Here is a 25,753-nt window from a genome sequence, read left to right as displayed (position 1 = left end):
GGGACGCAGTGGTGCTCAAAAGTACCAGCTGTCACAAGCTATGAAATCACACCAGAAATGCCCTGCCAAGATGCCCTAAACCATGGCGCCACCCGAGAGCTGGGGGCAGGCAGGGTCGGAAACCTTCCCAGGGGCTGACATCCCTGAGCCAGCTGCAGATAGAAACCTTAAGTTCCATTGCTGAGGCCATGGAAGAGTGTTACTTTCTGGCTCTTTCCTTATGGCTTGCTCAGCCTGGTTTTTTTTGTTTTGTTTTGTTTTGTTTTGTTTTGTTTTGGTTTGGTTTTTTTGTAGCACCCAGGACTACCAGCCCAGGGGTAGCACCACCCACAATGGGCTGAGCCCTTTGACATCCATCACTAATTAAAAAAAAATGACCTATAGGCATTCCTACAGCCAGATCTTATGAAGAGAGTCCCTCAATAGAAGCTCCCTCCTCTTTGATTATTCTAGCTTGTGTCAAGTTGACATAAAACTAGCCAGCACCCTTGACATCACTCTCTTGTTATTTCTGCTTTGTCCTTTTGCATGGGCACCCTAGAGCTGCATCTCACTGGGCAGGGGTGGCAATGGCAGCCTCCCAGCTTACTCAGACTACCCAGTTGCTCAGTTCCAACTAGATCCAGCTGTCCTCTGGATTCTCCCATTCTACTCCAACCCAACCCTGCTCACAGCCTAGCTCCCTGGGCTTGGGCCCTGGGCACAGGAAAGGGTGGCCCTTCCTGTCTGTCCTATCATTTCACCTGTGGCATCTCCTCAAATCCTGATCCTCTTTCCCGCCAGATGGGCTGCCAACAACTGGCCCTCTAAGATCCTTGGGCAGATAGATATGGTGCGGCAGCAACACGTTGAGGATGAGGAGAAGTTCCGCAAAATCCAGCTCATGGACCAGAACAACTTCCAGGAGAAGCTGGAAGGGCTGCAGGTGGGGCTTGGCTTAGGGCTCTCCTAGCTGCTGTCCTACATCTAGCATTTAGGAGATGCAATGTCAATGGATGATGGATGACAGGATGTCCAAATTTTTTAAATGGCTGAAGGAATGAGATGCCTAGATAGAACATTTTAGAAAATGAAACAAATATGGACCCAAACCTCTTGGTTATGTAACTGGCACCCCAGTGGACAGTGAGCATGATGTTCAAAGATTCCCATCTGTTCCCCAATCCTGGAACAGCTTGCCTGTGATTGGCCAGCAAGTGGCTCACTACAAAACAAAGTTCTTTCAGAGCTAGGAGTCAGTGCCCAGGGTCTGTGGGATACATGCTCAGTCATAGGATGTGGGTGCATTTGACTCTGGCTCCTTGGCCCACAGCTGGTGGTGGCTGGCTTCTCCATCCATGTGGAGATTGCACGAGCACACGAGATTGCCAACGAGGTGCGGCGGGTCAAGAAGCAGCTGAAGGACTGCCAGCAGCTGGCGATGCTGTACAACAACCGCGAGCGCATCTTTGGCTTGCCTATCACCAATGTAGGCCTACTGTGGGCTTTTGCCCCACTTCCCAGGCTTATCTGCAGCCATAGCAGAGCCCAGCCACTATGGGGCAAGGCTCGGGCATGCTTGGGTAGAACTAGATGGCTACAGGGCAAAACTAAACTTGTTGGCTCTGGGGGTGGGCAGTATATACAAGCAGGAGTTTTCAGAGGGCAGGGTCATCCTAGACCTGGGAGGCTCAGCATCCAGAGTGTACATAGAGCAGGAGAAGGGAAGTCCTGACTGGGTCTTTGGGGGCAAGAGCAGAGCTAACAGCCAAGAACAAAGAAGGAGATGGGGCCTGACCAGTGTAGAGATGGTGTGGAGAAAGCCCAGTGAGCATCCTGACAGTCTCACCCTCTGCCCCTGTAGTATGACAAGCTCTCAAGAATGGTGAAGGAATTCCAACCATACCTGGACCTCTGGACCACAGCCTCAGACTGGCTGCGGTGGTCTGAGAGCTGGATGAATGATCCTCTGTCAGCCATTGATGCTGAGCAGCTGGAGAAGAATGTCATTGAGTCGTTCAAGACCATGCACAAATGTGTGAAGCAGTTCAAGGACATCCCAGGTAGCTGAGAATATCCCCTGGTGGGGCCCATGCAAGTCATGATGCTTTTTGTTGGATGGGTTTGCTTCTTCCCCATCCAACGCTTGCCAGAGAGCATGGTAACCATTCCTTTCCTGTGAACCCAGCCTATCCTCTTTCTCTGAACTGGCTGACTTTCATGCTTTCCTGCCTACCCGGCAGCCTGCCAGGAGGTGGCTTTGGATATCCGAACACGCATAGAGGAGTTCAAGCCGTACATCCCGCTGATCCAAGGCCTGCGCAACCCTGGTATGCGGAACCGGCACTGGGAGGTACTGTCCAATGAGATCAACATCAATGTCAGGCCCAAGGCCAACTTGACCTTTGCCCGCTGCCTGGAGATGAACCTTCAAGACCATATTGAGAGCATCAGCAAGGTGGCTGAAGTGGCTGGCAAGGAGTATGCTATTGAACAGGTGGGTACCCAACCACTGGCAGGTCTGATTAGACCCACCGCTTAGACCCTGCTGAACAGGCTGATCTCTAGACCTTGCAATGACAGCCATTTGGGAGGGTAACCGTAATGGCTTCCTGGGTTAAGAGTACATTTTATTAGAAGTTCATAATGGGGGTGGAGTGCTTGGCATAGTACCCACCATTGCTATAATACTCAGTTTCCCTGCCAAGACTCTAGCAAGGAGCTAATGCCATCATCACCATTTAACAGATGAGCACACAAATTGAGAATGCAGCCTATATGCACGAGTTTAAACCCCCTGCACTGTTAATAATTAATGAATTAACTAATTAGAGAACCTTAAGGCTCAGGGAGGTTCAGCAGTACCCAAAATAATATTCTTTAGGTGTGAGCAAACACCTAGCTGGCACCCAAGTGACTCTCATGTTGCATACATAGGGGCCTGAGTCCACCCTGCATTCAGACGGAGGCCCACTGGGGACTTGCCGATTAGGCAAGCTGGGAGTTATTCGCCAGTGTGGCTCACACAAAGCCATGACCTGACAGAGCCCATTGTCCCCTGCCCAGTGCTGGTGGGACAATGACAACCAGTCCTTTCCAAGCACACAGCTCTGACCATCCCCCCACCACAGGCACTAGACAAGATGGAGAAGGAGTGGTCATCCATCCTGTTCAACGTGTTGCCCTACAAGGAGACAGACACCTATATCCTCAAGAGCCCAGACGAAGCCTCACAACTGCTCGACGACCACATCGTCATGACTCAGAGTATGTCCTTCTCACCGTACAAGAAACCCTTTGAGCAGCGCATCAACTCCTGGGAGACCAAACTGAAGCTGACCCAGGTGGGCCTTCCTCCCTTTGTCCTCCCCTCCAAAGGAGTACTGTCCACCAGATGGCACTTACTGTAGTCAGCTGTAGCCCTCTGCAGCTGTTCCCCTCAGCCCCTGACTCTCTAACAAGCCTCCATCCGGAAGAGGAGACCAAGATGGATGAGGGCCATCCATGGATGAGGTCTGGCTCCTGAAAAGGGCAGTAAGGGCTATGGAAGGAGTGAAGCTTAAACAATGTGACTGCCTAAGCGTAGGACAGTCTAGTCACTGGAACTTTGTGGACTGGACAGAGTGAGGCCCTGAGGTCTCTCCGGATCCTTGTCCACCCTGTCCCGAGCCTCCCGCCTCCATCTCACTTGGTGATTGATACTTGGAGAACAGGGGCCAGGGTGCTTGGGACTAGAGATGTCTCAAGCTTTCAAGACCAGAGGCAGGGACTGCCCTAAGATGCCTAGAATGTAGGCCTGAAGGTGTGTCTCTCAGTACATATGCCTCTGGAGGCCAGAAGTCAGATGAAGGAGCATTTGTCTATGCAGCATTGATCCCCGGGCTTCCCTGCTGTGCGCACATGTGCTTTCACACACACACACACACACACACACACACACACACACACACACACCTACCTGTAATTCCAGCCCTACCTCCTATCAAAGCTTAGCACAAGTAACTCACCATCTCACCCACACCTGCCTATAAGGTATTCCCAGTGAGGGCCTTGCTCAGTACCTAGCAAAGGGGCTTCACACATATTGGGTTCTTAGTGATCCAGAAGCAGAGTGATCACTAGTGTCTACCCAAGAACAGAAGCCCACGTCTACTTCCCCTGATCTTCCTGGTGTCCATTTAAGCCTGGCATGGACCTGATACAGAGCTAACCATGGTGCCCATCTCATGAGCAGAGATGAATGAATCCGTTTGCAGTGATGGGGGTGGGGGTGGGGGTGGGGAAATGAGGTAAGCCCCAAGTGCAGAATTGGGAGGCAGAAAGGAAAATGGCTCTGGGTAGCGCTACCTAGTAGATGCTGATGCTGATGTGGGTGCTCTGCACTGCACTCCGATGGGGTGAAATGTCTCCGTCATGGACACTAAACCCAACACTGAGCCCCCAACTCCGGCGGTGCATGTCCTGCCCCACTTTCCCAGGAGGTGCTGGAGGAGTGGCTGAACTGCCAGCGGGCCTGGCTCTACCTGGAGCCCATCTTCAGCTCTGAGGACATCACCCGGCAGCTGCCTGTGGAGAGCAAGCGCTACCAAACCATGGAGCGCATCTGGAGGAAGATCATGAAGAACGCCTATGAGAACCGGGAGGTGAGGGGGAATGGGAAGACAGCTAGGACCTCCCCAAGGTCCTGATCACATTGCTGGGGACTTCTGGGTCTTTCCCCTCCCTAAACAAGGATTAAAGACCAATCGGAAGGCTTTGGTTGTGGCTCACTTTCCTTGGGCGTGGACTCCTAGTACAGAGATGCGCCTTAGAATGGTTTTTAGCATTTTAGAGAGCTTCCCAAGTCTGCAGCAAGACAGTTCCTTGGTCTTCTTACCTTTCTTTTACGACTACAGAATGGTTTCTTGGAGCTGATGGAGGCAATCCCGAGCCTAGGAATCGATTTCCTGCTCCTTACACTTCCTGGCGGTGCCTGGCTGGCATGGGCACTGTCTAGTAAACCCATCTTGCCACCTCCCGGTTGATGATGCTCACTTCCTCTCTCTAACCCCTGCTGGGTCTGCTCTCTGCAGGTGATCAATGTGTGTTCTGACCAGAGGCTGCTGGACAGCCTGAGGGACTGCAACAAGTTGCTGGACCTGGTACAGAAGGGCCTCAGCGAGTACCTGGAGACCAAGCGGACCGCCTTCCCCAGGTAGGCACCATAGCCTAAGCCCACACTGTGGGCCTTCAAGTGCTCTGCCAAGCTAGTATCCAAAGAACCTTTCTAAACAGGTCCACTTTCCCCCACCCCTGGAACTAGAGTTTCACATAGCCCAGGCTAGCCTCAAACTCACTACGTAGATGAGGATGTTCTTGAACCTCTGACACTCCTGTCTCTGCCTCCTAAGAACTAGAATTGCAGGGATGCCCCACTAGCCCTGCCTTATTTGGTGCTGGGGATCAAACCCTGGACTTTATGCTCTATATGCACTCTACCCGCTGAGCCTCGTGCCCAGCCCTTTACAATTTATTCTGGCTGGTTCAGTTGCCTTGGACTTCCACAAACAGAAGTAGCTCCAAGCTGGCTCACAGATGCCTTTTAAATTCTGCCCTCTTTTCCTTTGTCTCAGTGAGTGGAGTCTCAGCATGCTCACCTCCACTCACACTGAAGCAGTCCTCCAGCTGCAGTGTCCCCAGGAGCTGGGACTAGAGGCATGCCTCTGTATCTGTCTCATAAGTCCTTCGGATGTGCCTTTCATGTTCTTAGAGAAAGCCCTTGCCTTTCCACTGCAAGAAGATATTCCGGGCTCATATTATATATCCCCAGCTTCAAGCCCGGAACTCACCATTTGTCTAAGTAACTTTTGTTTCTTTGGAGGGAGGGTGATGGATTTGTAGGTGTAAGCACCCATTTCTATTAGGACTCTGCTCTTCTCAAGTCCTCTTAGTGAACTGTCACAGCGACTAGCTTACGATACGCAGAGTATGTCAGCGGTATTGGGGCTGCCAGGGCCCAAGGCCACCTGACCCTTTTTCCTCACCTATGTTCCCCTGGAAGATTCTACTTCCTGTCAGATGATGAACTACTGGAGATCCTGTCTCAGACAAAGGACCCCACAGCCGTGCAGCCCCACCTGCGCAAGTGCTTCGAAAACATTGCCCGGGTGCGTAGCTAGGCCTGAGGTTAGGCCAGTGCACTAGGGCACGTTCCAGAGGAGACCTCTCTCCTCCCATGCCAAGCCCTCTTAGAGATGAGGCACCAAGACAGACCCTGGTCCTCAGAGATATACCTGGGGCTGATGGGAAGGAGGTTAGGTAAAGAACCCACTCTTCCCCTTGAGTCTGGGAGCCCCAGTGTCCTAACTCAGCCAGCAGCTCCTGTCCTCCCAGAATAGAGATCTGGGAAGAGGGAAAACAAAGAGGACAAGCTTAGCCTCATTTCCCAAGGGCTTAAACACACACTGACAAATTACTGTCAGGGAGGACCCAGTGAAGGCAAACACTGGGGGCACCCTGGCACAGAGCCAGCTCCTCTAAGGGGCAAGATCTGGCCAGGTCAGTCTGGGGCTGAGAGTAGGCTCTCTGGCACACCAGAGTAACTCGCTTCTACCCACCTCTGTGCCCACAGTTGCTGTTCCAGGAGGATCTGGAGATCACACACATGTATTCAGCAGAGGGGGAAGAGGTAAAGCTCTCCTTCTCCATCTACCCCTCAAGCAATGTGGAGGACTGGCTGCTGGAGGTGGAGCGTAGCATGAAGGCCAGTGTGCATGACATCATTGAGATGGCCATCAAGGCCTACCCAACGGTGAGTGCAGCCTTCCCGCCCAGCCTCCAGCGTGCTCCCTCCTCAATGCTCTCCGCCCCAGCAGGTTAGAGTTGGTAGCACGTAGGTCAGCCTGCTCATGTTGTCTTTCCAGATGCTCAGAACTGAGTGGGTTCTGAACTGGCCGGGCCAGGTGACCATCGCTGGCTGCCAGACATACTGGACAATGGAGGTAGCCGAGGCACTTGAGGCTGGCAACATCAGTAGCAAGCTGTTCCCCCAGCTCTCCAAACAGGTAGAATTAAAGAGGATTGGTGCTCCCCACACCCAGTTTTCCAAGCAACATTCTCCTGCATCAAGCCTGGACGAGGCCAAAGGTCATGTCCAAGGGGCAGATCAGACTCTGTAGCATCAGCAAGAGGGGACCTAAGGAGGGCTCTGAGACTAGGGAGGTGCCCCTCCTTTAATGATCAGTGAAGCGGCCACCAGGTTCTTTCTGTACCGTCCCTTGGGCTACCCATGATCCATGCTTCTCACTGCCCTGCAGACCCCATTTCCAACCATGAGCATACAGACGAATTGTACACCACAGATTCAAGTCCCACGTATGTGACTTGTATATTCTTCTGTCTTCCCCTGTCCTGGTCCTTCCTCTCCTCCCATCTCGGATCAGTAGAAGCCTCCTGAATATAGACACTTTCTGTGGCAGAAGCCCTCCCTCTGTGCAAGGGCTGAGGATCTATAGATCCCAGGTTTCTACAGTGATTTCCTGATTCTTTCAGCTCAGTGACCTGGTGGCCCTGGTGAGGGGGAAGCTGTCCCGCATGCAGCGGATGGTGCTTTCGGCACTCATTGTCATTGAGGTCCACGCCAAGGATGTGGTGAGCAAGCTGATCGATGAGAATGTAGTCAGCGTACATGACTTTGAGTGGATCTCGCAGCTCAGGTGAGGCCACGGAGGACTACCCCAGGGCCAGGGTGGATGAGGCTGGGGTTGAAGATACTGTCAATTCAACACTAGGATTGCCCCTGCCCACAAAGCAGAGATGAGACAGATATGGGTACTTCTGTGTCCTTGTGCTCTAAGAGGATCCCCTCTTTTTAACTGTATGTCTACTCACTGGCCTGTGAGCCCATGTTGAGAACCCCATGTCCCTACACTGCTAGGTACTACTGGACAAAGGACGACCTATACATCCGTGCTGTGAATGCCGAGTTCATCTATGGCTACGAGTACCTTGGCAACAGTGGGAGGCTAGTGATCACACCCCTCACTGACAGGTGAACCCTCCCCAGCTGGTTCTGAATAAGGGAAATGGGTAGAGGTCAGCCAGCCCCATAGATCAATAAGCAAAGCTCAGCAAAACTCAAAATGGGGCAAGAAGAAACACTGCACAGGCAGCCAGTCCCAGGCTCCAGTTCCCAACCCTGGCACTCAGGACTGGCATACCTGTGCCTCAGAGGCGTGAGGAGCAAGAGCTGCTGATCTACAGAGTCCTGAAGGGAGATGCACCCGAGGAAAGGGATCACCCAAAATGGGTGTGGCCCATGTCTATCTGCTTTCACCCCCACAGGTGCTATCTGACCCTGACTGGAGCCTTGCACCTCAAGTTTGGAGGTGCGCCAGCTGGCCCAGCTGGCACAGGGAAAACAGAGACCACAAAGGACCTGGGGAAGGCCTTAGCCATACAGACAGTTGTGTTCAACTGTTCTGACCAGCTCGACTTCATGGCCATGGGAAAGTTCTTCAAGGGTCTGGCCAGGTGAGGCTGGATGTGAGATGGCACGGGACAGGGGCAAGTAGGGGAGAACACTGGCCAGGAGATGTCTCACAAGGGACAGGATGAAGTGACAGGAGTCAAAAGCCCAGCTCAGTGGGCTAGGGGAAGAGGGAGGGAGAGGCATGGGGCTGTAGCTGAGCTGGGATCACCACTGAGAGCTTTCTCCCCAATGAAGTCAGAGGGTTGCTGGAAGGAGGTACCACGCATGCTCCAAGTGCACGCCCTACCCAAATGCCTTGCTTTACTTAGTGCGGGGGCCTGGGCCTGCTTTGATGAGTTTAATCGGATCGACATTGAGGTGCTATCGGTGGTGGCACAGCAGATCACTACCATCCAGAAGGCACAGCAACAGAGGGTGAGCCTTGGGCACCACAGAGGGATGGTACTGCCCCTCATAAGCCTTACTGCTATGTTTAGAGGAGTTTTAAAGTCAATCTCAAACCCCAGATCCTAACCTCAGCCCATGGTCAGGTAAAGGGAGTCCCTTTCTCTACAAGGGAGGGTCTAAGGCACTGGTCCTTTGACCAGCTTTAGTGTTCACAGGAGTCAAATGACAAGAACTGAGAGGCCGACAGATCCCACTTAAGTAATGCCCAAGGTTCTGTTCTTGGCAGAGTTTGAGTAAATCTGGAGGGCTCAGTCAGAATTGGGATTAGTGGGTGAAGGGAAGCAGCAACGGTGTGGAAACCTCTGAGGACCTGGAGCCAGGATCATGGGAGCCCATGGGTGATCAGTGAGACCTAAGGTCTTAGGCTAGATCCCGGGAGAAGATGTAATCCATGACCAGGGGTCCAGTCTGGCTGACCTCTGATGTCAAGTCTGTGGCATGGCAGAGCCTCAGTCACAGGGGATGAAGGTCTGGTTGTCTTCTCTCTAAAGTGGGCCAACCCCTTTACCCCACATCCAGGTGGAACGCTTCATGTTTGAGGGTGTTGAAATCCCCCTTGTACCATCCTGCGCTGTATTCATCACCATGAATCCAGGGTATGCTGGCCGCACAGAGCTGCCTGACAACCTGAAGGCAAGTTCAGGCTCAGGGTGGCCAGAAGGTGACAGAGATTTAGACTGAACCCTAAGATGTTAAAGCTCTGGTTTGAGAACACAATAGCTAGCTGCCTAGCATGAAGACCTGGGATTCCCTGTGGTGGCACTTCTTTCCAGGGAGCCCATTGGACCACACCCAGCTACAGAGTGGGAAGGCCCTGGACTTGTCTTCAGGACATGGGGAGGTCTGGGGTTCCTATGGGGTTGGGCCTGATAGAAGGCGCAAAGGTGAGGAAAAGTGGGAAGACAGGAACTAAGAGTGGCCCGCTCCTGGAAGTTTCATGGGGAAGGTGTTCATCAACACAAAGCACCTATTTTTAATGGTATGAGCTTCACAGCCACTGAGGAGTGGAAGCCTCAGTGTGGCAGGTGTGGTACAGAGAGTCCCAGCGCTAGCTATGAATCAGACCATCCAGAGAGCGTGTTAAGGCCCTGGGTGGGGCTGTGATGTGTCTGCCTTTCCTGAGTGTGTTGTGGGTCCAGGCCCTCTTCCGACCTGTGGCCATGATGGTCCCCGATTACGCCATGATTGCTGAGATCTCACTGTATTCCTTCGGCTTCAACGAGGCCAATGTGCTGGCTAAGAAGATCACCACCACCTTCAAGCTGTCTTCTGAGCAGCTCAGCTCCCAGGTAAGACCCCTTGTCATTCCGCGGCCTCCGACCGAAATATTACCACCTCCAGAGCTGTTCCAAACTCCCCCCTCTGTGAGAGAGAGCTTCAGAACAGGGACTCCTATAGCCAAAGGACTGTTGGGATGGTGACATAGAAGGTGCCAAGCAGCCAAAGGAGGGCACCTCGCCCAGGCTGCAGTGTGCAGGTGAGTAGCCATAGCAGGTCTCTGGGCGAAATGACATCTCAGCTCCAAGATGGGTGGTGAGGCATTAGTCAGATTCCATGTGGGAGGCCATGTTCACAGGTCAGCATCCACACATGCCTCTTCTGTGCGGTATGTACAGGACCACTATGACTTCGGGATGAGAGCAGTGAAGACTGTCATCTCAGCAGCCGGGAACCTTAAGAGAGAAAACCCTACCATGAATGAGGTAAGATCTATCCACAGAGCCCCTGGGAGGAGAGCTTCAGGAAGTCCTGACACCAGAGAGTTGTGTGGGTGGGGGACCCAACCCACCATTCTGAAGCCACCTTTCTGGCCCCTACTACAGGAGCTGATCTGCCTTCGGGCCATTCGAGATGTGAATGTGCCGAAGTTCCTGCAGGAAGACCTCAAGCTCTTCTCAGGGATTGTGTCTGACCTGTTCCCTACCATCAAGGAAGAGGAGACTGACTACGGCATCCTGGACCAGGCCATCCGCAGGTCCTGTGAGAAGAACAACCTCAAGGATGTGGAGGGTGAGCTGCCAGCCCCGGGTCCTGCAGACCCATGGTGTTCCAATCTAAGGACGTGATGGCTCCAGCCACCTTGGAATCCAGAGTTGGAGACAGGGACAGGGCAATGCTGTGTCAGGGCCCCTCACTGTTGACCTGGACTTGTCGTTACTTGTGCTCTCCAGGCGAGGGGCAGCATGTCTTTTTACTGAGACCTCACAGTCTAGGTTCTCTGCCCATGGTAGGAACCAGCCCAGCCCAAGGTCCCCTCTCTAGCCTTGCTTCATCCAGCAATGAGTCTTTGTTTGGTGTCTTAGTCAGGGTTTCTGTTCCTGTGACAAGACACTGTGACCAGAGCAACTTGGGGAGAAGGGGGCTTATTTCACCTTGTAAGTCTCGGCTCACAATCCATCACTGGAGGAAGTGAGGAGAGGAACCTGAAGGCAGACACTGAAGCAGAGGCTGTGGAGAAATCCTGCTTGCTGGCTTGCTCCCTTGCCTGCTTTCCTATAGCACCCAGGATCACCAACACAGGTGTGGCACTGCCCACCGTGAACAGGGCCCTCCCTCACCAGCCATCAATCAAGAAGATGTATCCACATGCTTTCCTGAAGCCCAATATGATGGGAACATTTTCTCAATTGAGGTTCCCTCGGCCTGGTCACCACATATGCATGCAGCTAGAGCTCTTGATCTCCCCACAGTCTCCCGGCACAGTTTCTCCCTCTTCCCCTCCCAGTACCTCCCAGAGAGTCCTTAGGGGTGGGGGCTCTCTAAGGAAGGATATCTGTGCACACCAGCTCTCCACTAGGGCCTGTTGGTGAGCTTGTCTCAACCCTGCCCGGCCTGTAGCTCAGTGCTCCCTGTTCCATGTGTGGCTTAACAGTCCCTTCCCTGGCCATCCCCTGCACTTAGATCCAGCAAGCTTGTTAAATCAAGCCCTGGCCTCTTCTCTTTCCCTACAGCCTTAAGTCAGCTTTGTCATCCCTAGGTAATTGCACCCTGTCCCTTTGGCAGGGACCCCCCTGGGCCTGCCAGAGCCACAACCACCACAATCCCTTGGGCCAAAATCATGTACTCTTACCTAAAGCTCCTCACTGACCAGGACAATGACCCTTGAACTTCGTCTCGCACTGGACAGCACTTTCTCAGGCTGGTGCTCTAGGGAGGCTGGGCAAGCTGCTTTGTGAAAGAAGTTGGAGGCTCCATGATGTCTGACCACCCAACTAGATGATGTTAGGCAACGATAGTAACAGTAATAGTGAGTGGCATCTAGAGAGGTCCTACTCTGTGCCCTATAGGCCCTGTGCATGGGGCTTCACCTGCCCTGGCTATGGCATAGATGTTACTGCCTTCTTCACTGTGCTCATGAAGACAGAGAAGTTCAGGGGCTCAAGTGACTCACCTAAGACCACACGAGCCAGCCTCAGAGCCGTGGTTCAAGTCCATCCTTTAACCCCTGTTCTCCTGCCTTGGCCCCTAGGCTTCCTGATCAAGTGCATCCAGCTGTATGAGACCACAGTGGTACGGCACGGCCTCATGCTTGTTGGGCCCACAGGCTCTGGCAAGAGTAATGTAAGCAGAGCCAAGCATGGCTAGGGTTGGGGGCAGAGGGGACATGCATCTCCAACAAGGGCATCAGCCTGAACCTGTACCCCTCTGGCGTCTGGGCTGCCTTCCCCACTTCCTGTAGTCCCCCAACCCACTGCATCCCTGCTCTCTGAGAAGCCAGGAGGGTCACTTTCTGGTGGTGACTCCCCAGTGTTACAGAGTCCTGGCAGCCGCCATGACATTGCTGAAAGGGAAGCCATCCATCAGTGGTGGCGTGTATGAAGCTGTCAACTACTACGTGCTCAACCCCAAGTCCATCACGATGGGCCAGCTGTATGGGGAGTTTGACCTGCTCACCCATGAGTGGTGAGTGAGCCCCAAGCTGCTCCCAGTGATGTGCTCCCAGGCTGCCTGCAGTGGCAGAGAGGAGTTTATGCTCTCAGCAGAAAGCCTAGGATGATACGCACCATCCTACTTCATCCCTTAGCGACTTTCCTCAGTTCTGACATTGGCACAGTGACGACAATAATGGCAGGGTTATAGTGGCAAGGAAAGGGACTTGACACATGAAATGCACTGGGGAACAATGGCTGGTGTGGATGAACACTCAGCAGATGGCTGTCTTTACCCTGAGAGAAGCTGAAGAGGTCACTTCCAGGCCTCGCTCCCAGGCTAGGCATGTATTTTAGGGAGATGCATGCATCTGGAGAAGGGCAGCTGAGGGGAAGCAGCCTTGAATGTTACAACCCAGGGCTCCTAAGATGCAACAACAACACAAAAAGCAAAAACCCCTGAGCATCTTCTCCGGTCTTCCATCTCCTGCTGGAAATGTGTGCTTAGCTGTGGTGCCCTGTGAGCCAGTAAGGGCTGGCCACCAATGAGGGCAGACTCACCTTCCTTTCCAAGTTTGGCTGCTTGGTCTTCCCATTTCTGTTTAATGGTCTTTCCCATGTCCACTAGAGACTCATGTGAGTGGTGGTGGGGTTCATAGGTCAGCCCAGGAAAATGTCCCATTGAAGAAAAATATCTAACTGTATCTCAAAGCATGCTAAAGAAGACTTTATTTGGGACCATGACCACAAACATAGAAACTACCTGGGCATGGTCTCAAGATCGAGGACAGAATGAACTCAACTCCAAACACAGCAAGGGCCAATGGTGCATGGTAAACACCAGTGGATAGAGAATTCCTAAGAGGGTAACATCAGGAGTAAGGGTGTTTGTGGCTAAACTGACTTCACAAGGGCCAAGTGGTCAGACCTCAACTGCAGGAGGAGGAGAGTGGGGTCCTGAACAGGTGTTGTGGTGGGTAAGTGTGCGAGGTGAGGACTTGTCCAAACTGACTTGGCAGGGTTGGTTGCCAAGGAGACTCAGGAACCAAGCAGAGAATCTTTCCCTGGCATAGAAAGCTGGTGAAAACTGAGCCTTTCTTAGGTTATGAAGCAGAAATGTCCCTTCTCCAGTTCCTCCCACCTCCCCTCCCCCTTCTTCCTCCCACTGGGACACCACCATTCACCTTTATGCACAGGGACTTCCGTGGGAACTCAGCAGGGAGTCCCATTATATGTTACACCGAGAGCTCCAATTTTTCCCATTAAAATGTTTTAATGAGTGAAGATATGAAGAGTTAAGAACATGAGAACCAGTGATCGCAGTACGTTGTATGTAAGTAATACACTAGCCAAAACAGGTCATAGATTTGGAAATACATTTGTATCTATATGTGACCTTAGAGTTTTATTCAAAATACAGTAGAACCCTGGCTGTCCCCATCCTACCCCATCAGACAGTTCATTTCTGTATCCATTTGCCTGAGGTCAATCTGTAAATATTAAATGAAAGTCCCAGATAAGCAGAACTTATGCATTTTTAAATTGTACATTCTGAACAGTGAGAAGAAATCCTGTACTGATCCATCCCATCCCACGATTGGGATCCCATCCCACAGTTGCCCAGTGTGTTCATGGTCTTTGTCTCTCCATTAGCCCCTATTAGCCGTGTCAGTTACCAGACTGACTCATGGTCTCATTGCTTGTGTTAAACAACTCCTCGTTTAACCAACTATGGCTCCACAGTGTAAACTTTTATTATAGTATCCTACTATAATACATCCGGAGAAGATGTTCAGGGGTTTTTGCTTTTTGTGTTGTTGTTGCCTCTTAGGAGCCCTGGGTTGTAACATTCAAGGCTGCTTCCCCTCAGCTGCCCTTCTCCAGATGCATGCATCTCCCTAAAATACAGGACTATAGTGTCCTGTCTATTAATATATCTAATTATAAATCAACTTTCTCATACGTATTTATATATAGAATAAACCAGCTTATATAGAGGATTCTGCACTATGCACAGTTTCAGATATCCACAATGGGGATGCAGGTGGGGAATCTTAGAATGTTTCTTTGAAGATAAATCAATGTTTTGGGTTTTTTGTTTTTTGGTTTTTGTTTGTTTGTTTGTTTTTTGTTTGTTTTTTGTTTTTCGAGACAGGGTTTCTCTGTATAGCCCTGACTGTCCTGGAACTCACTTTGTAGACCAGCCTGACCTCGAACTCAGAAATCTGCCTGCCTCTACCTCCAGAGAGCTGAGATTAAAGGCGTGCGCTACCATGCCCGGCGTAAATCAATGTTTTTAAGTAAGAAACCAGTTTCTCTCTCTCTTTCTCTCTTTTTAAAATTGACCAATACTTCTGTATCTGTTTGGTAACCACTCAAAAACTGAATTATATCAGTGTATGAAGACAATATGATGAAACCCATGGTTAAACATAATTAACATGTGCTAATAAAAAAATGTTAAAAGATGAGAGCCAGCTGGGTAACTAGGCTTCGCTGGGGACCATTTGTGCCATCACCCGCCTCCCTGGCACCTACATCCCTTCTCCTCCCTGGTGGTTACAGGACAGATGGAATTTTCTCCTCCCTCATCCGGGCCGGGGCCATCGCATCTGACACCAACAAGAAATGGTACATGTTCGACGGGCCGGTGGATGCCGTCTGGATAGAGAACATGAACACCGTGCTGGATGACAATAAGAAGCTGTGCCTCAGCTCTGGGGAGATCATCAAACTCACAGAGGTGTGCTGCCCGCCCACCCACCTGTTCTCTTCTGCAGCTAGCCGGCTCTGGAGTCTGCGCCATGCCCAACACACCAAGGAGCCCGATGACAGGACCCTGGGCCCCACCCCCAGTACCCCCTCCCAGCCCTGAATCCCCTTCTTGGAGCCACGTCCTATGTAGCTGTCTTTCAGAAGGCCTGCTTTCTGTGGTGTCCCAAGCCTAGGGCCATAGGAGCTGCCCTGCTGGTCCCCTAGCTTATGCTGCCTCCTGCCTCCCGGGTCCACTCCACTCTTGGCCATGATCTGCCCTTTTTAAAGCCAGTTATAGCGGTGTGTTCAGGGGCTGGGGACTGGTAGCACAAACCTGACCACAGGGGCCCTGATTGGTGTATGTAGCTGAGTTCTTGAGAAAGCTGGCTGTGGCCTGGGCATGAGAGCATTTCAGACTGTATATACACTAAACCCCTGAGAACATGTGGCAGTCAGTGTGAGCCTGTGTGTGTGACTGGGGCTATGAAACAAACAAAACAAACAAACAAACATATTTCCTGTCTGGTTCGTCAGGCTCTTAGGAACTCCACATTAGCCAGAAAGTCAGCTTTGTCTCTTCCTCGGGGCTCTGTGGAGGGCCACATTATCGAATGAGGATTCAGGGATCCCCGAACCTCAGCTGCAGCCCCGATCCTCCCTATGAGAGCCTGCCTAGAGAGTCTTTTGGCAGAATGGGCAAGCAATTCCCCCAAAGTCCCATATCTCTTTTCCTTACTTGGGGGCTGCTAGCTGTCCCGCTTACACATTCTACCTTGGCACCAGGCAATGACCATGATGTTTGAGGTGCAGGACCTGGCAGTGGCCTCACCAGCCACAGTCTCCCGCTGTGGCATGGTGTACCTGGAGCCCAGCATCCTAGGGCTCATGCCATTCGTTGAGTGCTGGCTAAAACGTCTCCCTGCCATAATAAAGCCCTACGAGGAACAGTTCAAGAGTCTCTTTACCAAGTACCTGGAGGTAAGTGAGGCCATAGGTACACCCAGTCAAAGAGTGGTGGCAGAGGGCTGTCACCCCAATGCCCATGTGGGCCTGGCGCTTGTTCCCAACAGAATTCCATCAACTTTGTTCGGAACACAGTGAAGGAAGTGATTGCCTCAACTAACAGCAACCTGACAATGAGCCTCCTCAAGCTCCTTGACTGCTTCTTCAGACCTTTCCTACCCAGAGAGGTACAGCACACACAGTGGGGTTGGAGGCCTCTTTCCTCCTGCCTCCTCTTCTTGCTGGTGCTGCAAAGAGCCTACCCAGCCTCCTGGAAGTACTGAAACCCCCTCCCCTCCTCCAGTGTGCTGCAGGGAAAAAAAACTTGTGTGATCTGCCCACTGAGCCTAACGCCGTTCCCTCTGTTCCCAGGGCCTCAAGAAGATACCCTCTGAAAAGTTGAGTCATATCCCAGAGCTGATAGAGCCCTGGTTCATCTTCTCCCTGGTCTGGAGTGTAGGCGCCACAGGGGACCACACCAGCCGCATTAGCTTCAGTCAATGGCTAAGGTTGAAGATGAGACTTGAACAAGTAAAAGAGGTGGAAGGAGCAGGCTGGGTCCCCGGGGCCCATGGCAGACAGCCTGCCCGGCCTCACAGGCTGCTTCTCTTGGTCCTGACAGGTGAAACTAGGTTTCCCAGAAGACGGGCTGGTGTACGATTACAGACTGGATGACGCAGGAATCAGTAGCACTGAGGATGATGATGAAGAAGAGGATGAGAACAAACAGGTGGCCACAGGGATGCCCGGGACGGAGGGAGGGGAGAGCCGGGCTGGGCTATGGGGATTTCCCCCTCAATGAATAGTGGCCACTTAGGGAAAGCCACACTGACAGGTGGCAGGTCAGAGGTGTTGGCTGTTGACATCATCACACAGAGCTTCGCAATCTGCCAGATGTTTATTATTGTGTTCATTTCACAGACATGGAACTGAGGCACAAAATTCTCATACTCAGCTAGTCAGTGTGAGAGCTGAGCTTGAGCACGGAGCTCGGAGGCATCAGTATGCCTCCCAGACAAATGTTTCTTCCATACTGGTGCTGAGTCCAGATGCCAGCCCTCTTTTCTAGTTAAGAGCCCCCATTTTTCCTGAAACCTAGCTCCCTAAGGGCCAGGAGCATGCCTGGCACCCTGCTTTAGTGTCCCCATCTTAACTACCAGCCAATCAGGGCTCTTGAGTTCACCATTATTCCAGGGTCAGGGTCCTCAAGGCCCAGAGGAGGTGATAGAAAGTCACTATGTAGAGTCCTGCTGTGGAGCTTTGAGTACATTTGGGTCTAATCATCAGAACAGCCACAAGTGGGACATGTTGCTTTGGCCAAACTGACACCTCCATTGAAGGAGTTTTGCAAGGGTCATGGGAGAGGGAATTTATGAGGCAGGAACAGTGGGAGACAGTACCAGATGGCCTCTAGCATCCAGCTGTCAGTGCCTTGGGTTCTGGTGTCGCCAACCCCTTGGTTAGCCTAAAAATAAACAGTGAGCACCTTTGCATTCCTGGGCTATTCAGTTCCCAGAGCATCTTCTTGCCAAGACCTAGGGACTGGCTGTGTGTAGGAAGGCTGCCACCTCGACAACTGCAGTCAGGTAGCCCCTACTTCTCGGCTGTGTTCAGAGAACCTCCATTCCTGGCAGTTTGTAGTGGGAGCCTGCCATCCCATGTAAAGAGCAGATGACAGGAATCCCTGTCTCTCTCAGAAGTAGTTGTTCCCCTGATGTTCTTGCCGATGCCCAGCGGGACAATACCTCTTCCTCCTGCTGTGGGGCCACAGCCAAGAGTGGGAAGGGATTTCAGACCCATCCTGAACCAGATGTGATTCCAGGTTTCCTGGGTAAAGTGGATGGACTACTCGGCCCCATTCACCATGATGCCAGACACCAACTACTGCAACATCATTGTGCCCACCATGGACACCGTGCAGATGTCCTACCTGCTGGGCATGCTGCTCACCAACCACAAGCCTGTGAGTGCCCCATCGTGCCCTGTTCCTGCCCACCCGAGGTTCAGGTTAGGGAGTGGCTAGTCTTGCACACCAACAAGTTGGTGGCTCCCTCTGCATGCGCTCTGTGTGTGCCCCACCTTCCTGCTCACCACGTTCCCAGGTGCTGTGTATCGGGCCGACAGGCACAGGAAAGACGCTCACAGTCTCTAACAAGCTTCTCAAGTACCTGCCACTGGAATATATCAGCCACTTCCTCACCTTCTCAGCCCGCACTTCAGCCAACCAGACCCAGGACCTCATCGACAGCAAGCTGGACAAGAGGCAGGACACCCCTGGTTCCTTCCACAGCCACAGCTCTGCTGTGTCATCTCCCCACCTAATTCTGCTCTTGGCTTTGGCTGAAATGGCCCCACAGGAACCAGAAAGCCCCACGGGGGACCTTAGGTTGCCTTTCGGATCTCCCTTGCCTCTTTCAGGATCTGTCTAGTCTATCTGCGGGGCTTTCATTGGCCACTAAGGCGGGGCTGTGCACTTAGCCACCTTTCTGGGAAGTAGAACTCTATTTAAAGACCTAAGATAGAGGTCAGCTTGTCCCAAATGTCCCAAGATGGAGGGCTGGTCATAAGTTTTAGCAGTTTGGAGGAGGCCATTCAGCTGCTTCTTATTCTCAGAGGACCTGGTGCCCATGGATGCTGGGCTCACGCAGCTTCTCCCACAGGCGAAAGGGTGTGTTCGGGCCACCCCTAGGGCGCAACTTCATCTTCTTCATTGATGACCTGAACATGCCAGCCCTCGAGACATATGGTGCCCAGCCACCTATTGAGCTGTTGCGCCAGTGGATGGACCACGGTGGCTGGTATGACCGAAAGGTCATCGGTGCGTGGAATCATGGGACAGCGGGTAGTGGGCTGCGTGTGCTGGGTGAAGAGTACAGTAGATGCAGGAGTACAGGCCACTTTAGGAGTCCACAAAAAATATTTTTAATTTCTCTTAAAATGAGGGAAGGGACTATTAGGTCAAAGAAAATTTTCGGCGACTGTTAACACATTCTCTTTATACTGGTAAATCACATTTTTGCATGCATATGTGTACATGTGTTTGCATGAATGTGAGCATGTGTGTTTGCAGGTTCATGTTAGGTATCTCCCTTGATTGCTGTCCATATAACTGAGGCAGGGTCTCCTACTGAACCCAGAACTTGCCAATTCAGCTTGTCTAGCTAGCCAGCTGACCCCTGTCTCTCTATCTCCCGAGTTTCTAGGATTGCAGACACACTGTCACACCTACCTGGGTTTTATGTGGGCATTGGGGACACAAATGCCCTATGCTCTCTCCACACCCATAATCACAGTTTCAATATATGTTCTTATCGTGTGAGTCTAACTTCCTGCTCCCACTCAGGAGCCTTCAAGAACCTGGTGGATATCAACTTTGTCTGTGCCATGGGTCCCCCGGGGGGAGGCAGGAACGCTATCACTCCAAGGCTGACACGCCACTTCAACTACCTGTCATTCATTGAGATGGATGAAGTCAGCAAGAAACGCATCTTCTCTATAATCCTGGAGTGTTGGATGGGTGAGTATCAGGTTGGGCCAAGAGAAGCCATGGATGAAGGCCAAGCTAGTTGTCACACCAGAGACAGCTGAATCGCACTGGGCAGGAAGAAGCGACTGAATCACTGTCTGCATCCCCAGTTTTACGCCTTTACTCTGCTGTTACAACTGGCAAGGTCATGAACCTCTCTGAACCTTGGTTTCTTTACCAATGGGCACTAATATTAGTACCTGTCACTCTTGAATAATATATTGCACATAGCATCTAAAATAAAGCCAGGCAACAAGTCTGCATATTGCATATCCATAATAGATACAGATCTCCACACATCCATTCACTTACGTAGAGACATGTATAAGCTCATGTGGAATGACCACCACTTTTCGTGAAAAGGAGAACCTAGAAAGACTAGAGGGGGAAAGTAGCCCTGCTCCATCCCGGAGCTTGGAAAAAGTCCTCCTGGATGCTGCTTCTCCAGTAGCCCACCTCCCACCCAGCACACCCTGTCCATGAAGCACCACTGGCACCATGCTGGGTAGAAAGAGCTGCAGGTCAAGCCTGGGCTACCCTGCCAGAGCTCTAAGCCAGGTCTCTCTTTCACGTACAGCTGGGGGGAGGGGCCTATCTCGCTGATGAAGGGTGGGAAACAGTGGCTTCAGGAGCTTCCTAGAGGGCCTCAGCTGGCCTAGGTGGGCAGCAAGTGACCCCCTAACTCTGAACCTTATTTCTGTCTCTCAACCCTGCAGATGGACTCCTTGGAGAGAAAAGTTACCGAGAGCCTGTGCGTAAGTGCGACTGGCAGCCTGGGAGGGTCTTGAAGGAAAGTTGTCTGGGAGCAACTCTGGACTCTGGCTACAGCTAGATAGGTTAAGGTTAGGACCATGGACCAGAGTAGGCCCTCCTCGGGCCCATCTGGAGCCAGAGCACAAGTCAGCACTGCCGCGGCCCCTCTTCAGGCTCCAGCACCACACATGGAGCCACTTCATCCTGTGGTGCCTAGCTCAGTGTGACACTCATGGTGGGATGGAAAGGGGAGTGAATGAAGAAATGGAGCCAACAAACTCCGCAGCCTGAAAGAGCCACAGTGAAGAGAAGCCTGCTTCTCCAGGGAGCAGGCAACAGCAGGAAAGCGGGTGATTTGCAGCCAGGGGGCAGGCATCCCTCCGTGGCAGCCTCAGGCAGCTCTAATCTGTCAGTCATCACTTCAGGGCCACGTCAGGTTCTGTCCTGTCTTGGTGCCCACCTCTTCCCTCTCTTCCTCTCAGCTGAAAGAGGTTGCCAAGCTCCCTCTCTGAGCCTTAGGATCTGTATCTCAATGTGTCACAGGCATCTCCCCGTGGCTCCGGTCACCTTGACCAGGAGGGAACTTCCTATTCTAGTGCATGACTGGCGTCTCCTCTTTGACCTAATGATGATGGGAGTCACACAGCCCCCACTAGCAGTATTTTTTCTGTTCCACTGGGCCACTCCATCAACACATGAAGATGCTGTGGGGCATGGTGGTATATACCTTTAATCCAGCACTCAGGAGGCAATGGCAGGCAGATCTCTGTGAATTTGAGGCCAGCCTGATCTACTGGTCTACATGATAAGTTTGAGGACAGCCCAAAGCTACATAGTGAGACCCTGTTCTAAAAACAGACAAGCACACCCAGGTTTCTCCTGTCTTAATTAAACAAAACAAATTTTCTCTGACACCCAGATTCCTCCTTCCCCCACTGCCTCACTTCTCTGCTTAGCTTTATAACAAAACTGCTCCAGAACTCTTCCCTCTGACACGCCCACATCCCTCCTGTCTCCCACTGAGTTACCTCCTCCTCTGCTGACCACAGTGATGAGAGGGTGGCCATGCCAGCAGTCAACTCTCAGGCCTTATCCACTCTACAAACAGCCCATTCTCCCAGGCCCTTCTCCCTCCTGGGTGTATCAGTCAGTGTTGTGTTGCTCTGAAAAAAAAATAGCCTAAGGAAGGAACAGTTTCTTTTTGTTTGCTGACTTGAAAGTTTCATCTCTGATTGGCTTGCTCAGGGGCTCTGGGTCTGTGGTGAGAAAAACTCCATGACAGCAGGAAGCATGGTAAAGATGTTCACTCGGTGGCATCCAGGAAGCAGAGGCAGACAGGAGGATGCCGGGCCCATGGATAGTCTCCATAGATGCTCTCCAAGCAGTCTTCTTCCTCAAGCCACGCCCACATCTCACAAATTCACTATGAACCCATTTGTCAGTGACTTAGCCTATTGATGAGATTAGTGTGTTGTCGATCCACTCATCTCTCAGTGATCACATCCACCAGCTAAGGACCAAGCTTTCAAATCACAAGCCTTGGCAGGGAACCGCCTCAAACACAAACTGTCACACTAGGTGCCCCATCGTAGACTGCCTGGACACTGGCCCCCAGCCCCTTTCCCTCTTAAATACACTGTCCTCAGACAGTCTCATCCTGGCTCAACTATAAAGTCATCTTTACGTCACCCGCATCCAAGTTCCCACCCCCAGCCCACACATCTCCCCTACACACCAGATCCCACCTTTCTCATCTATCCTCTGTGTATCTCAGACTGCGCCTGTCCACATTCAAGTTTCTGATGTCCTGTCAGGCTGGCAGCTCCATCCTTCCAGATGCTCATGACAAGAACTTCACGGTCGTCATCTTCCTCTCATGCCATCTGACAACTGTCAGGAGACGCCTTGGCAATCTCCACAGGATCTGTCCTCAGTCAACTCGCCGCCCTGTCCTCCTTCACCCAACCATAGGGACAGCCCCTCCCCTGGGCTTTTCACTCTGCCTCCACTCAGCAATGACCCATCCTCCTTCGGCAGCTAGAGGGACCTGTTAAAGTGTTCATAAGCCTGCCTATATTCCTAGCTACTCAGGAGGCCAACGTAGGAGGAGGATCATTTCAGTCCACAAGTTTAAGACTATCATGGGCAAGACCCCGTCTCAAAAATACATAGCACCAAAAGTATAGTAAGATCAACGTTCCCCTTCTGGTCAACTGTTGTAGCCAAGCGACAGTGCCGGGAAGAGTGTCCATGCTTCACACCACACATCACATCTCCCGGTCAGCCTCTCCCATTGATCCTTTACCTCCTGTCTACAGGCGTTTGCTCTTGTGGGCCCCTCTGCCCAGACACACTGCAATCTCACTTCTTGATCTCAGCTCAAATGTCTCCCTTCTTGGGGGGATGTCCCCCAGCATTTCTGGGCTCACTCCAGACTTTGAGGTTTCCCAAACTTCCCTCTTGCTGCAAGTCTCTCAGTAGCATTTTCCACCTGGTTGCTGTCTCCTTGTCATCCATTTCCAGGACAAAGCTTGCCAAGGATGAGAGGCATCTGTGTGCATCAACCTCTTGCTCATCACCTGGAATATGCTTCGTCTCCTGACCCTTTGTCCCTTCTGAGTCCTCCCGGGACCTCACATTCCCACTCTCAGAGTTTAGCTCCACATGGATACAGGGGTATTTTTTCATGGAGCCAGCACATGGTGGTGATAAAAGCTAGATGGGGCTTTAGCAACCCAACAGAGGGGTGGTGAGCCCACAGGGTCGAGCCTGAGGTCCAGGTCACCCTACACCCACCAGGTCACTCCTGAAGCCCGTAGACCCATGTGTGACTCAGCATTGCCATGTTCAGGTCTGGCCATAGGCTCACGAGGCAAGGCAGGGAGGGCTCCCCCAGTCCTAAGCCCATTCATTTCCACAACTCTGTGACTGCATCTCAGTGCCCTGTGCGTGGCTAGTAGTCTGGAATGTGGGGGTAATCTTAGGCACAGAGAACAAGAGATCCCCATTCTAAGGTAGGGACTTCAGGAAGGCCTTCCAAAAAAGGAAGTGTCTAAGAAGGGACTAGAACAAATATGGAACCCAAGCCTAAGGCTATGGAATAGGTGCTGGGGCCGGAAGGGGAACGGTCAAAGGAGAAAAGCTAGGAGCTGTCTGTGTGACCCAGCCCACACTCCTGTCCCACAGCTGGGGCCCCCAACATCGATGATTTGACGGAGCCCCTCGTGGATGCCACCATCAATGTCTACGGTATTATCACCTCCCAGTTGCTGCCCACGCCAGCCAAGTCCCACTACACCTTTAACCTGAGGGACCTGTCCAAAGTCTTCCAGGGAATGCTCATGGCTGAACCATCTAAGGTTGAGGTGAGTATCTGCCAGGCCCACCTCATGCCCCTGTTGCCCTTTCCATCCTCTCTAGACATCTCCCAAGTTTAAGCCTTCAGTCTCTAACCCTAATGTAGCCTAGCAGAGGCCATTTCCCTCTTCCGTTTGAGAAGACTTGGTAGAGACACACAAGGTGCCTTTGGAAACTAAGCATGTGGAGATATGAGGAGTGGGCAGGGGGACGCACAGGAGCCAGCATGTACAGGCCATGGGACCAGCAGAGAGCTCAGATGGGGAGCCACATGGGGCCACTGCCTAAACAACCCAAGTGTGGCTGGCTCTAGGAAGGTGAGGTGGATAAGACAAAAGTTGGTTCTGCCCTTGCCGAGCTCATAGCCAATGAATTAGGAGAAAAGTCTGGAACGTCCTTAGTGTGCCCAGGTACCCTGGTGGAGAGGCATGGAAGCTGGAACAGAGTGGGCAGCGGATCTAAACACAGAGACTGGCGGGGTTTGCTAAGCAGTTAGAGGTGGGGTGTCGGAGAAGAATAAGGAAAGTGAGGTCTCCTTTTCAGGCTTAGAGTTTGGAGGTTTAGAAGAGAGGGGGAGTGGAGTGATGACTTTGGAGTATGCAGCTGCTAGTCCTGGTGCCTAGTGGGCCCTGGGAGCTGGGGATAGGGAGGCTCAGGGTACGCTGCCATCCACTTTGTCTTCAGTTGTGCAGAGGCACGTCTCCCAGCAGTTCCTGCCTGTAGCTCTAGCTCTGAGTCAAAGGAAGGAGACTAGTCCTGAGAGCCGTGCTCCTATCCCCTGGTACTCTGTCTTCCCTGGCACTTCAAATGATGATCTCGGGCCAGGGACCCAGACAGGCCCTGACACTGGGTACTCTCAGGACAAGGTGCAGCTGCTGCGGCTATGGTACCATGAGAACTGCCGTGTGTTCCGTGACCGCCTGGTGAATGAGGAAGACCGCAGCTGGTTTGATGAACTCCTTGAAGCCCAGATGGAAGAGTTTGGGGTGGCCTTCAACAAAGTCTGTCCCTTCCAACCCATTCTTTATGGGGACTTCATGTCGCCAGGCTCAGATGTAAAGTCTTATGAGCTCATCACCAGTGAGAGTAAGGTGAGTTGGTGCTCTACTCTGGTAGGTGTTCTTTAGTCTATCCCCTGGAATCCAGAGAACACCAAATATAGGGCCGAGAGAGTCAGAAACTCTACATAGGATAAGTGGAAGACCCCAGGCCCACTCTCATCACCATTAGAAAGTCAGGATAGGAAAAAAAAAAAACAAACCTTTAGGCTTCTCTGAGCCCCAGTTTCCCGTTCACATGGGTTTAGTGAGGCGGCCCATCTGTGAGACCAAGAGTTCATCTGAGACAAATCCTGCCAGCAGTGACACACTACGCTCATTTGCCATGCTGCCATTCTTTCATAAAGGAGCAGAAGGGTTTTGGTGCCATGGCTCAGTTAGGACCTTGGGTGACAGGGTTGAGGTTTCCATCAGTGGCCTTGAAGCTGTGAGCCTGCAGTGGACCTTCTGGTGGGTTTTCCCACGCACATCCTCTAGTTTCCAGATGGCTTTACCCGGGTTGCTGCAGACTGGTGTGTCTCATAGATCAGGCTTCTCA

At 52.1% G+C, this 25,753-nt stretch overlaps 1 protein-coding gene and 1 long non-coding RNA gene across 9 annotated transcripts in view; one reads left to right on the top strand and one right to left on the bottom strand.

Annotated features, from left to right (window-relative positions):
- Dnah1 (dynein, axonemal, heavy chain 1) overlaps positions 1-25,753 on the top strand; it is a 65,517-nt gene that overhangs the window by 22,672 nt on the left and 17,092 nt on the right. For all 4 annotated transcript variants that reach the window (XM_017315799.2, NM_001033668.1, XM_006518426.4 and 1 more), the window contains exons 17-48: positions 784-925; positions 1,313-1,468; positions 1,844-2,042; positions 2,223-2,476; positions 3,111-3,323; positions 4,458-4,622; positions 5,052-5,173; positions 6,020-6,125; positions 6,590-6,769; positions 6,882-7,022; positions 7,510-7,673; positions 7,895-8,008; positions 8,302-8,490; positions 8,758-8,863; positions 9,416-9,529; positions 10,036-10,185; positions 10,513-10,599; positions 10,720-10,906; positions 12,366-12,457; positions 12,645-12,799; positions 15,331-15,508; positions 16,303-16,497; positions 16,590-16,709; positions 16,894-17,052; positions 17,144-17,251; positions 18,344-18,484; positions 18,624-18,784; positions 19,182-19,339; positions 19,865-20,038; positions 20,764-20,802; positions 23,987-24,165; positions 25,018-25,248. In XM_017315799.2, the coding sequence (XP_017171288.1) occupies positions 784-925; positions 1,313-1,468; positions 1,844-2,042; positions 2,223-2,476; positions 3,111-3,323; positions 4,458-4,622; positions 5,052-5,173; positions 6,020-6,125; positions 6,590-6,769; positions 6,882-7,022; positions 7,510-7,673; positions 7,895-8,008; positions 8,302-8,490; positions 8,758-8,863; positions 9,416-9,529; positions 10,036-10,185; positions 10,513-10,599; positions 10,720-10,906; positions 12,366-12,457; positions 12,645-12,799; positions 15,331-15,508; positions 16,303-16,497; positions 16,590-16,709; positions 16,894-17,052; positions 17,144-17,251; positions 18,344-18,484; positions 18,624-18,784; positions 19,182-19,339; positions 19,865-20,038; positions 20,764-20,802; positions 23,987-24,165; positions 25,018-25,248 (4,879 nt within the window). The remainder of the gene's footprint in view (positions 1-783; positions 926-1,312; positions 1,469-1,843; positions 2,043-2,222; positions 2,477-3,110; positions 3,324-4,457; positions 4,623-5,051; positions 5,174-6,019; positions 6,126-6,589; positions 6,770-6,881; positions 7,023-7,509; positions 7,674-7,894; positions 8,009-8,301; positions 8,491-8,757; positions 8,864-9,415; positions 9,530-10,035; positions 10,186-10,512; positions 10,600-10,719; positions 10,907-12,365; positions 12,458-12,644; positions 12,800-15,330; positions 15,509-16,302; positions 16,498-16,589; positions 16,710-16,893; positions 17,053-17,143; positions 17,252-18,343; positions 18,485-18,623; positions 18,785-19,181; positions 19,340-19,864; positions 20,039-20,763; positions 20,803-23,986; positions 24,166-25,017; positions 25,249-25,753) is intronic.
- The window catches only part of Gm35823, a 53,021-nt gene that overhangs the window by 17,722 nt on the left and 9,546 nt on the right, over positions 1-25,753 (bottom strand). The window lies entirely within an intron of this gene.

This window comes from Mus musculus, chromosome 14 (genome assembly GCF_000001635.26).
Source record: "Mus musculus strain C57BL/6J chromosome 14, GRCm38.p6 C57BL/6J".
In the NCBI taxonomy this organism is placed as follows: Eukaryota; Metazoa; Chordata; class Mammalia; order Rodentia; family Muridae; genus Mus; species Mus musculus.
This window is presented reverse-complemented; position numbering and strand designations above follow the sequence as displayed.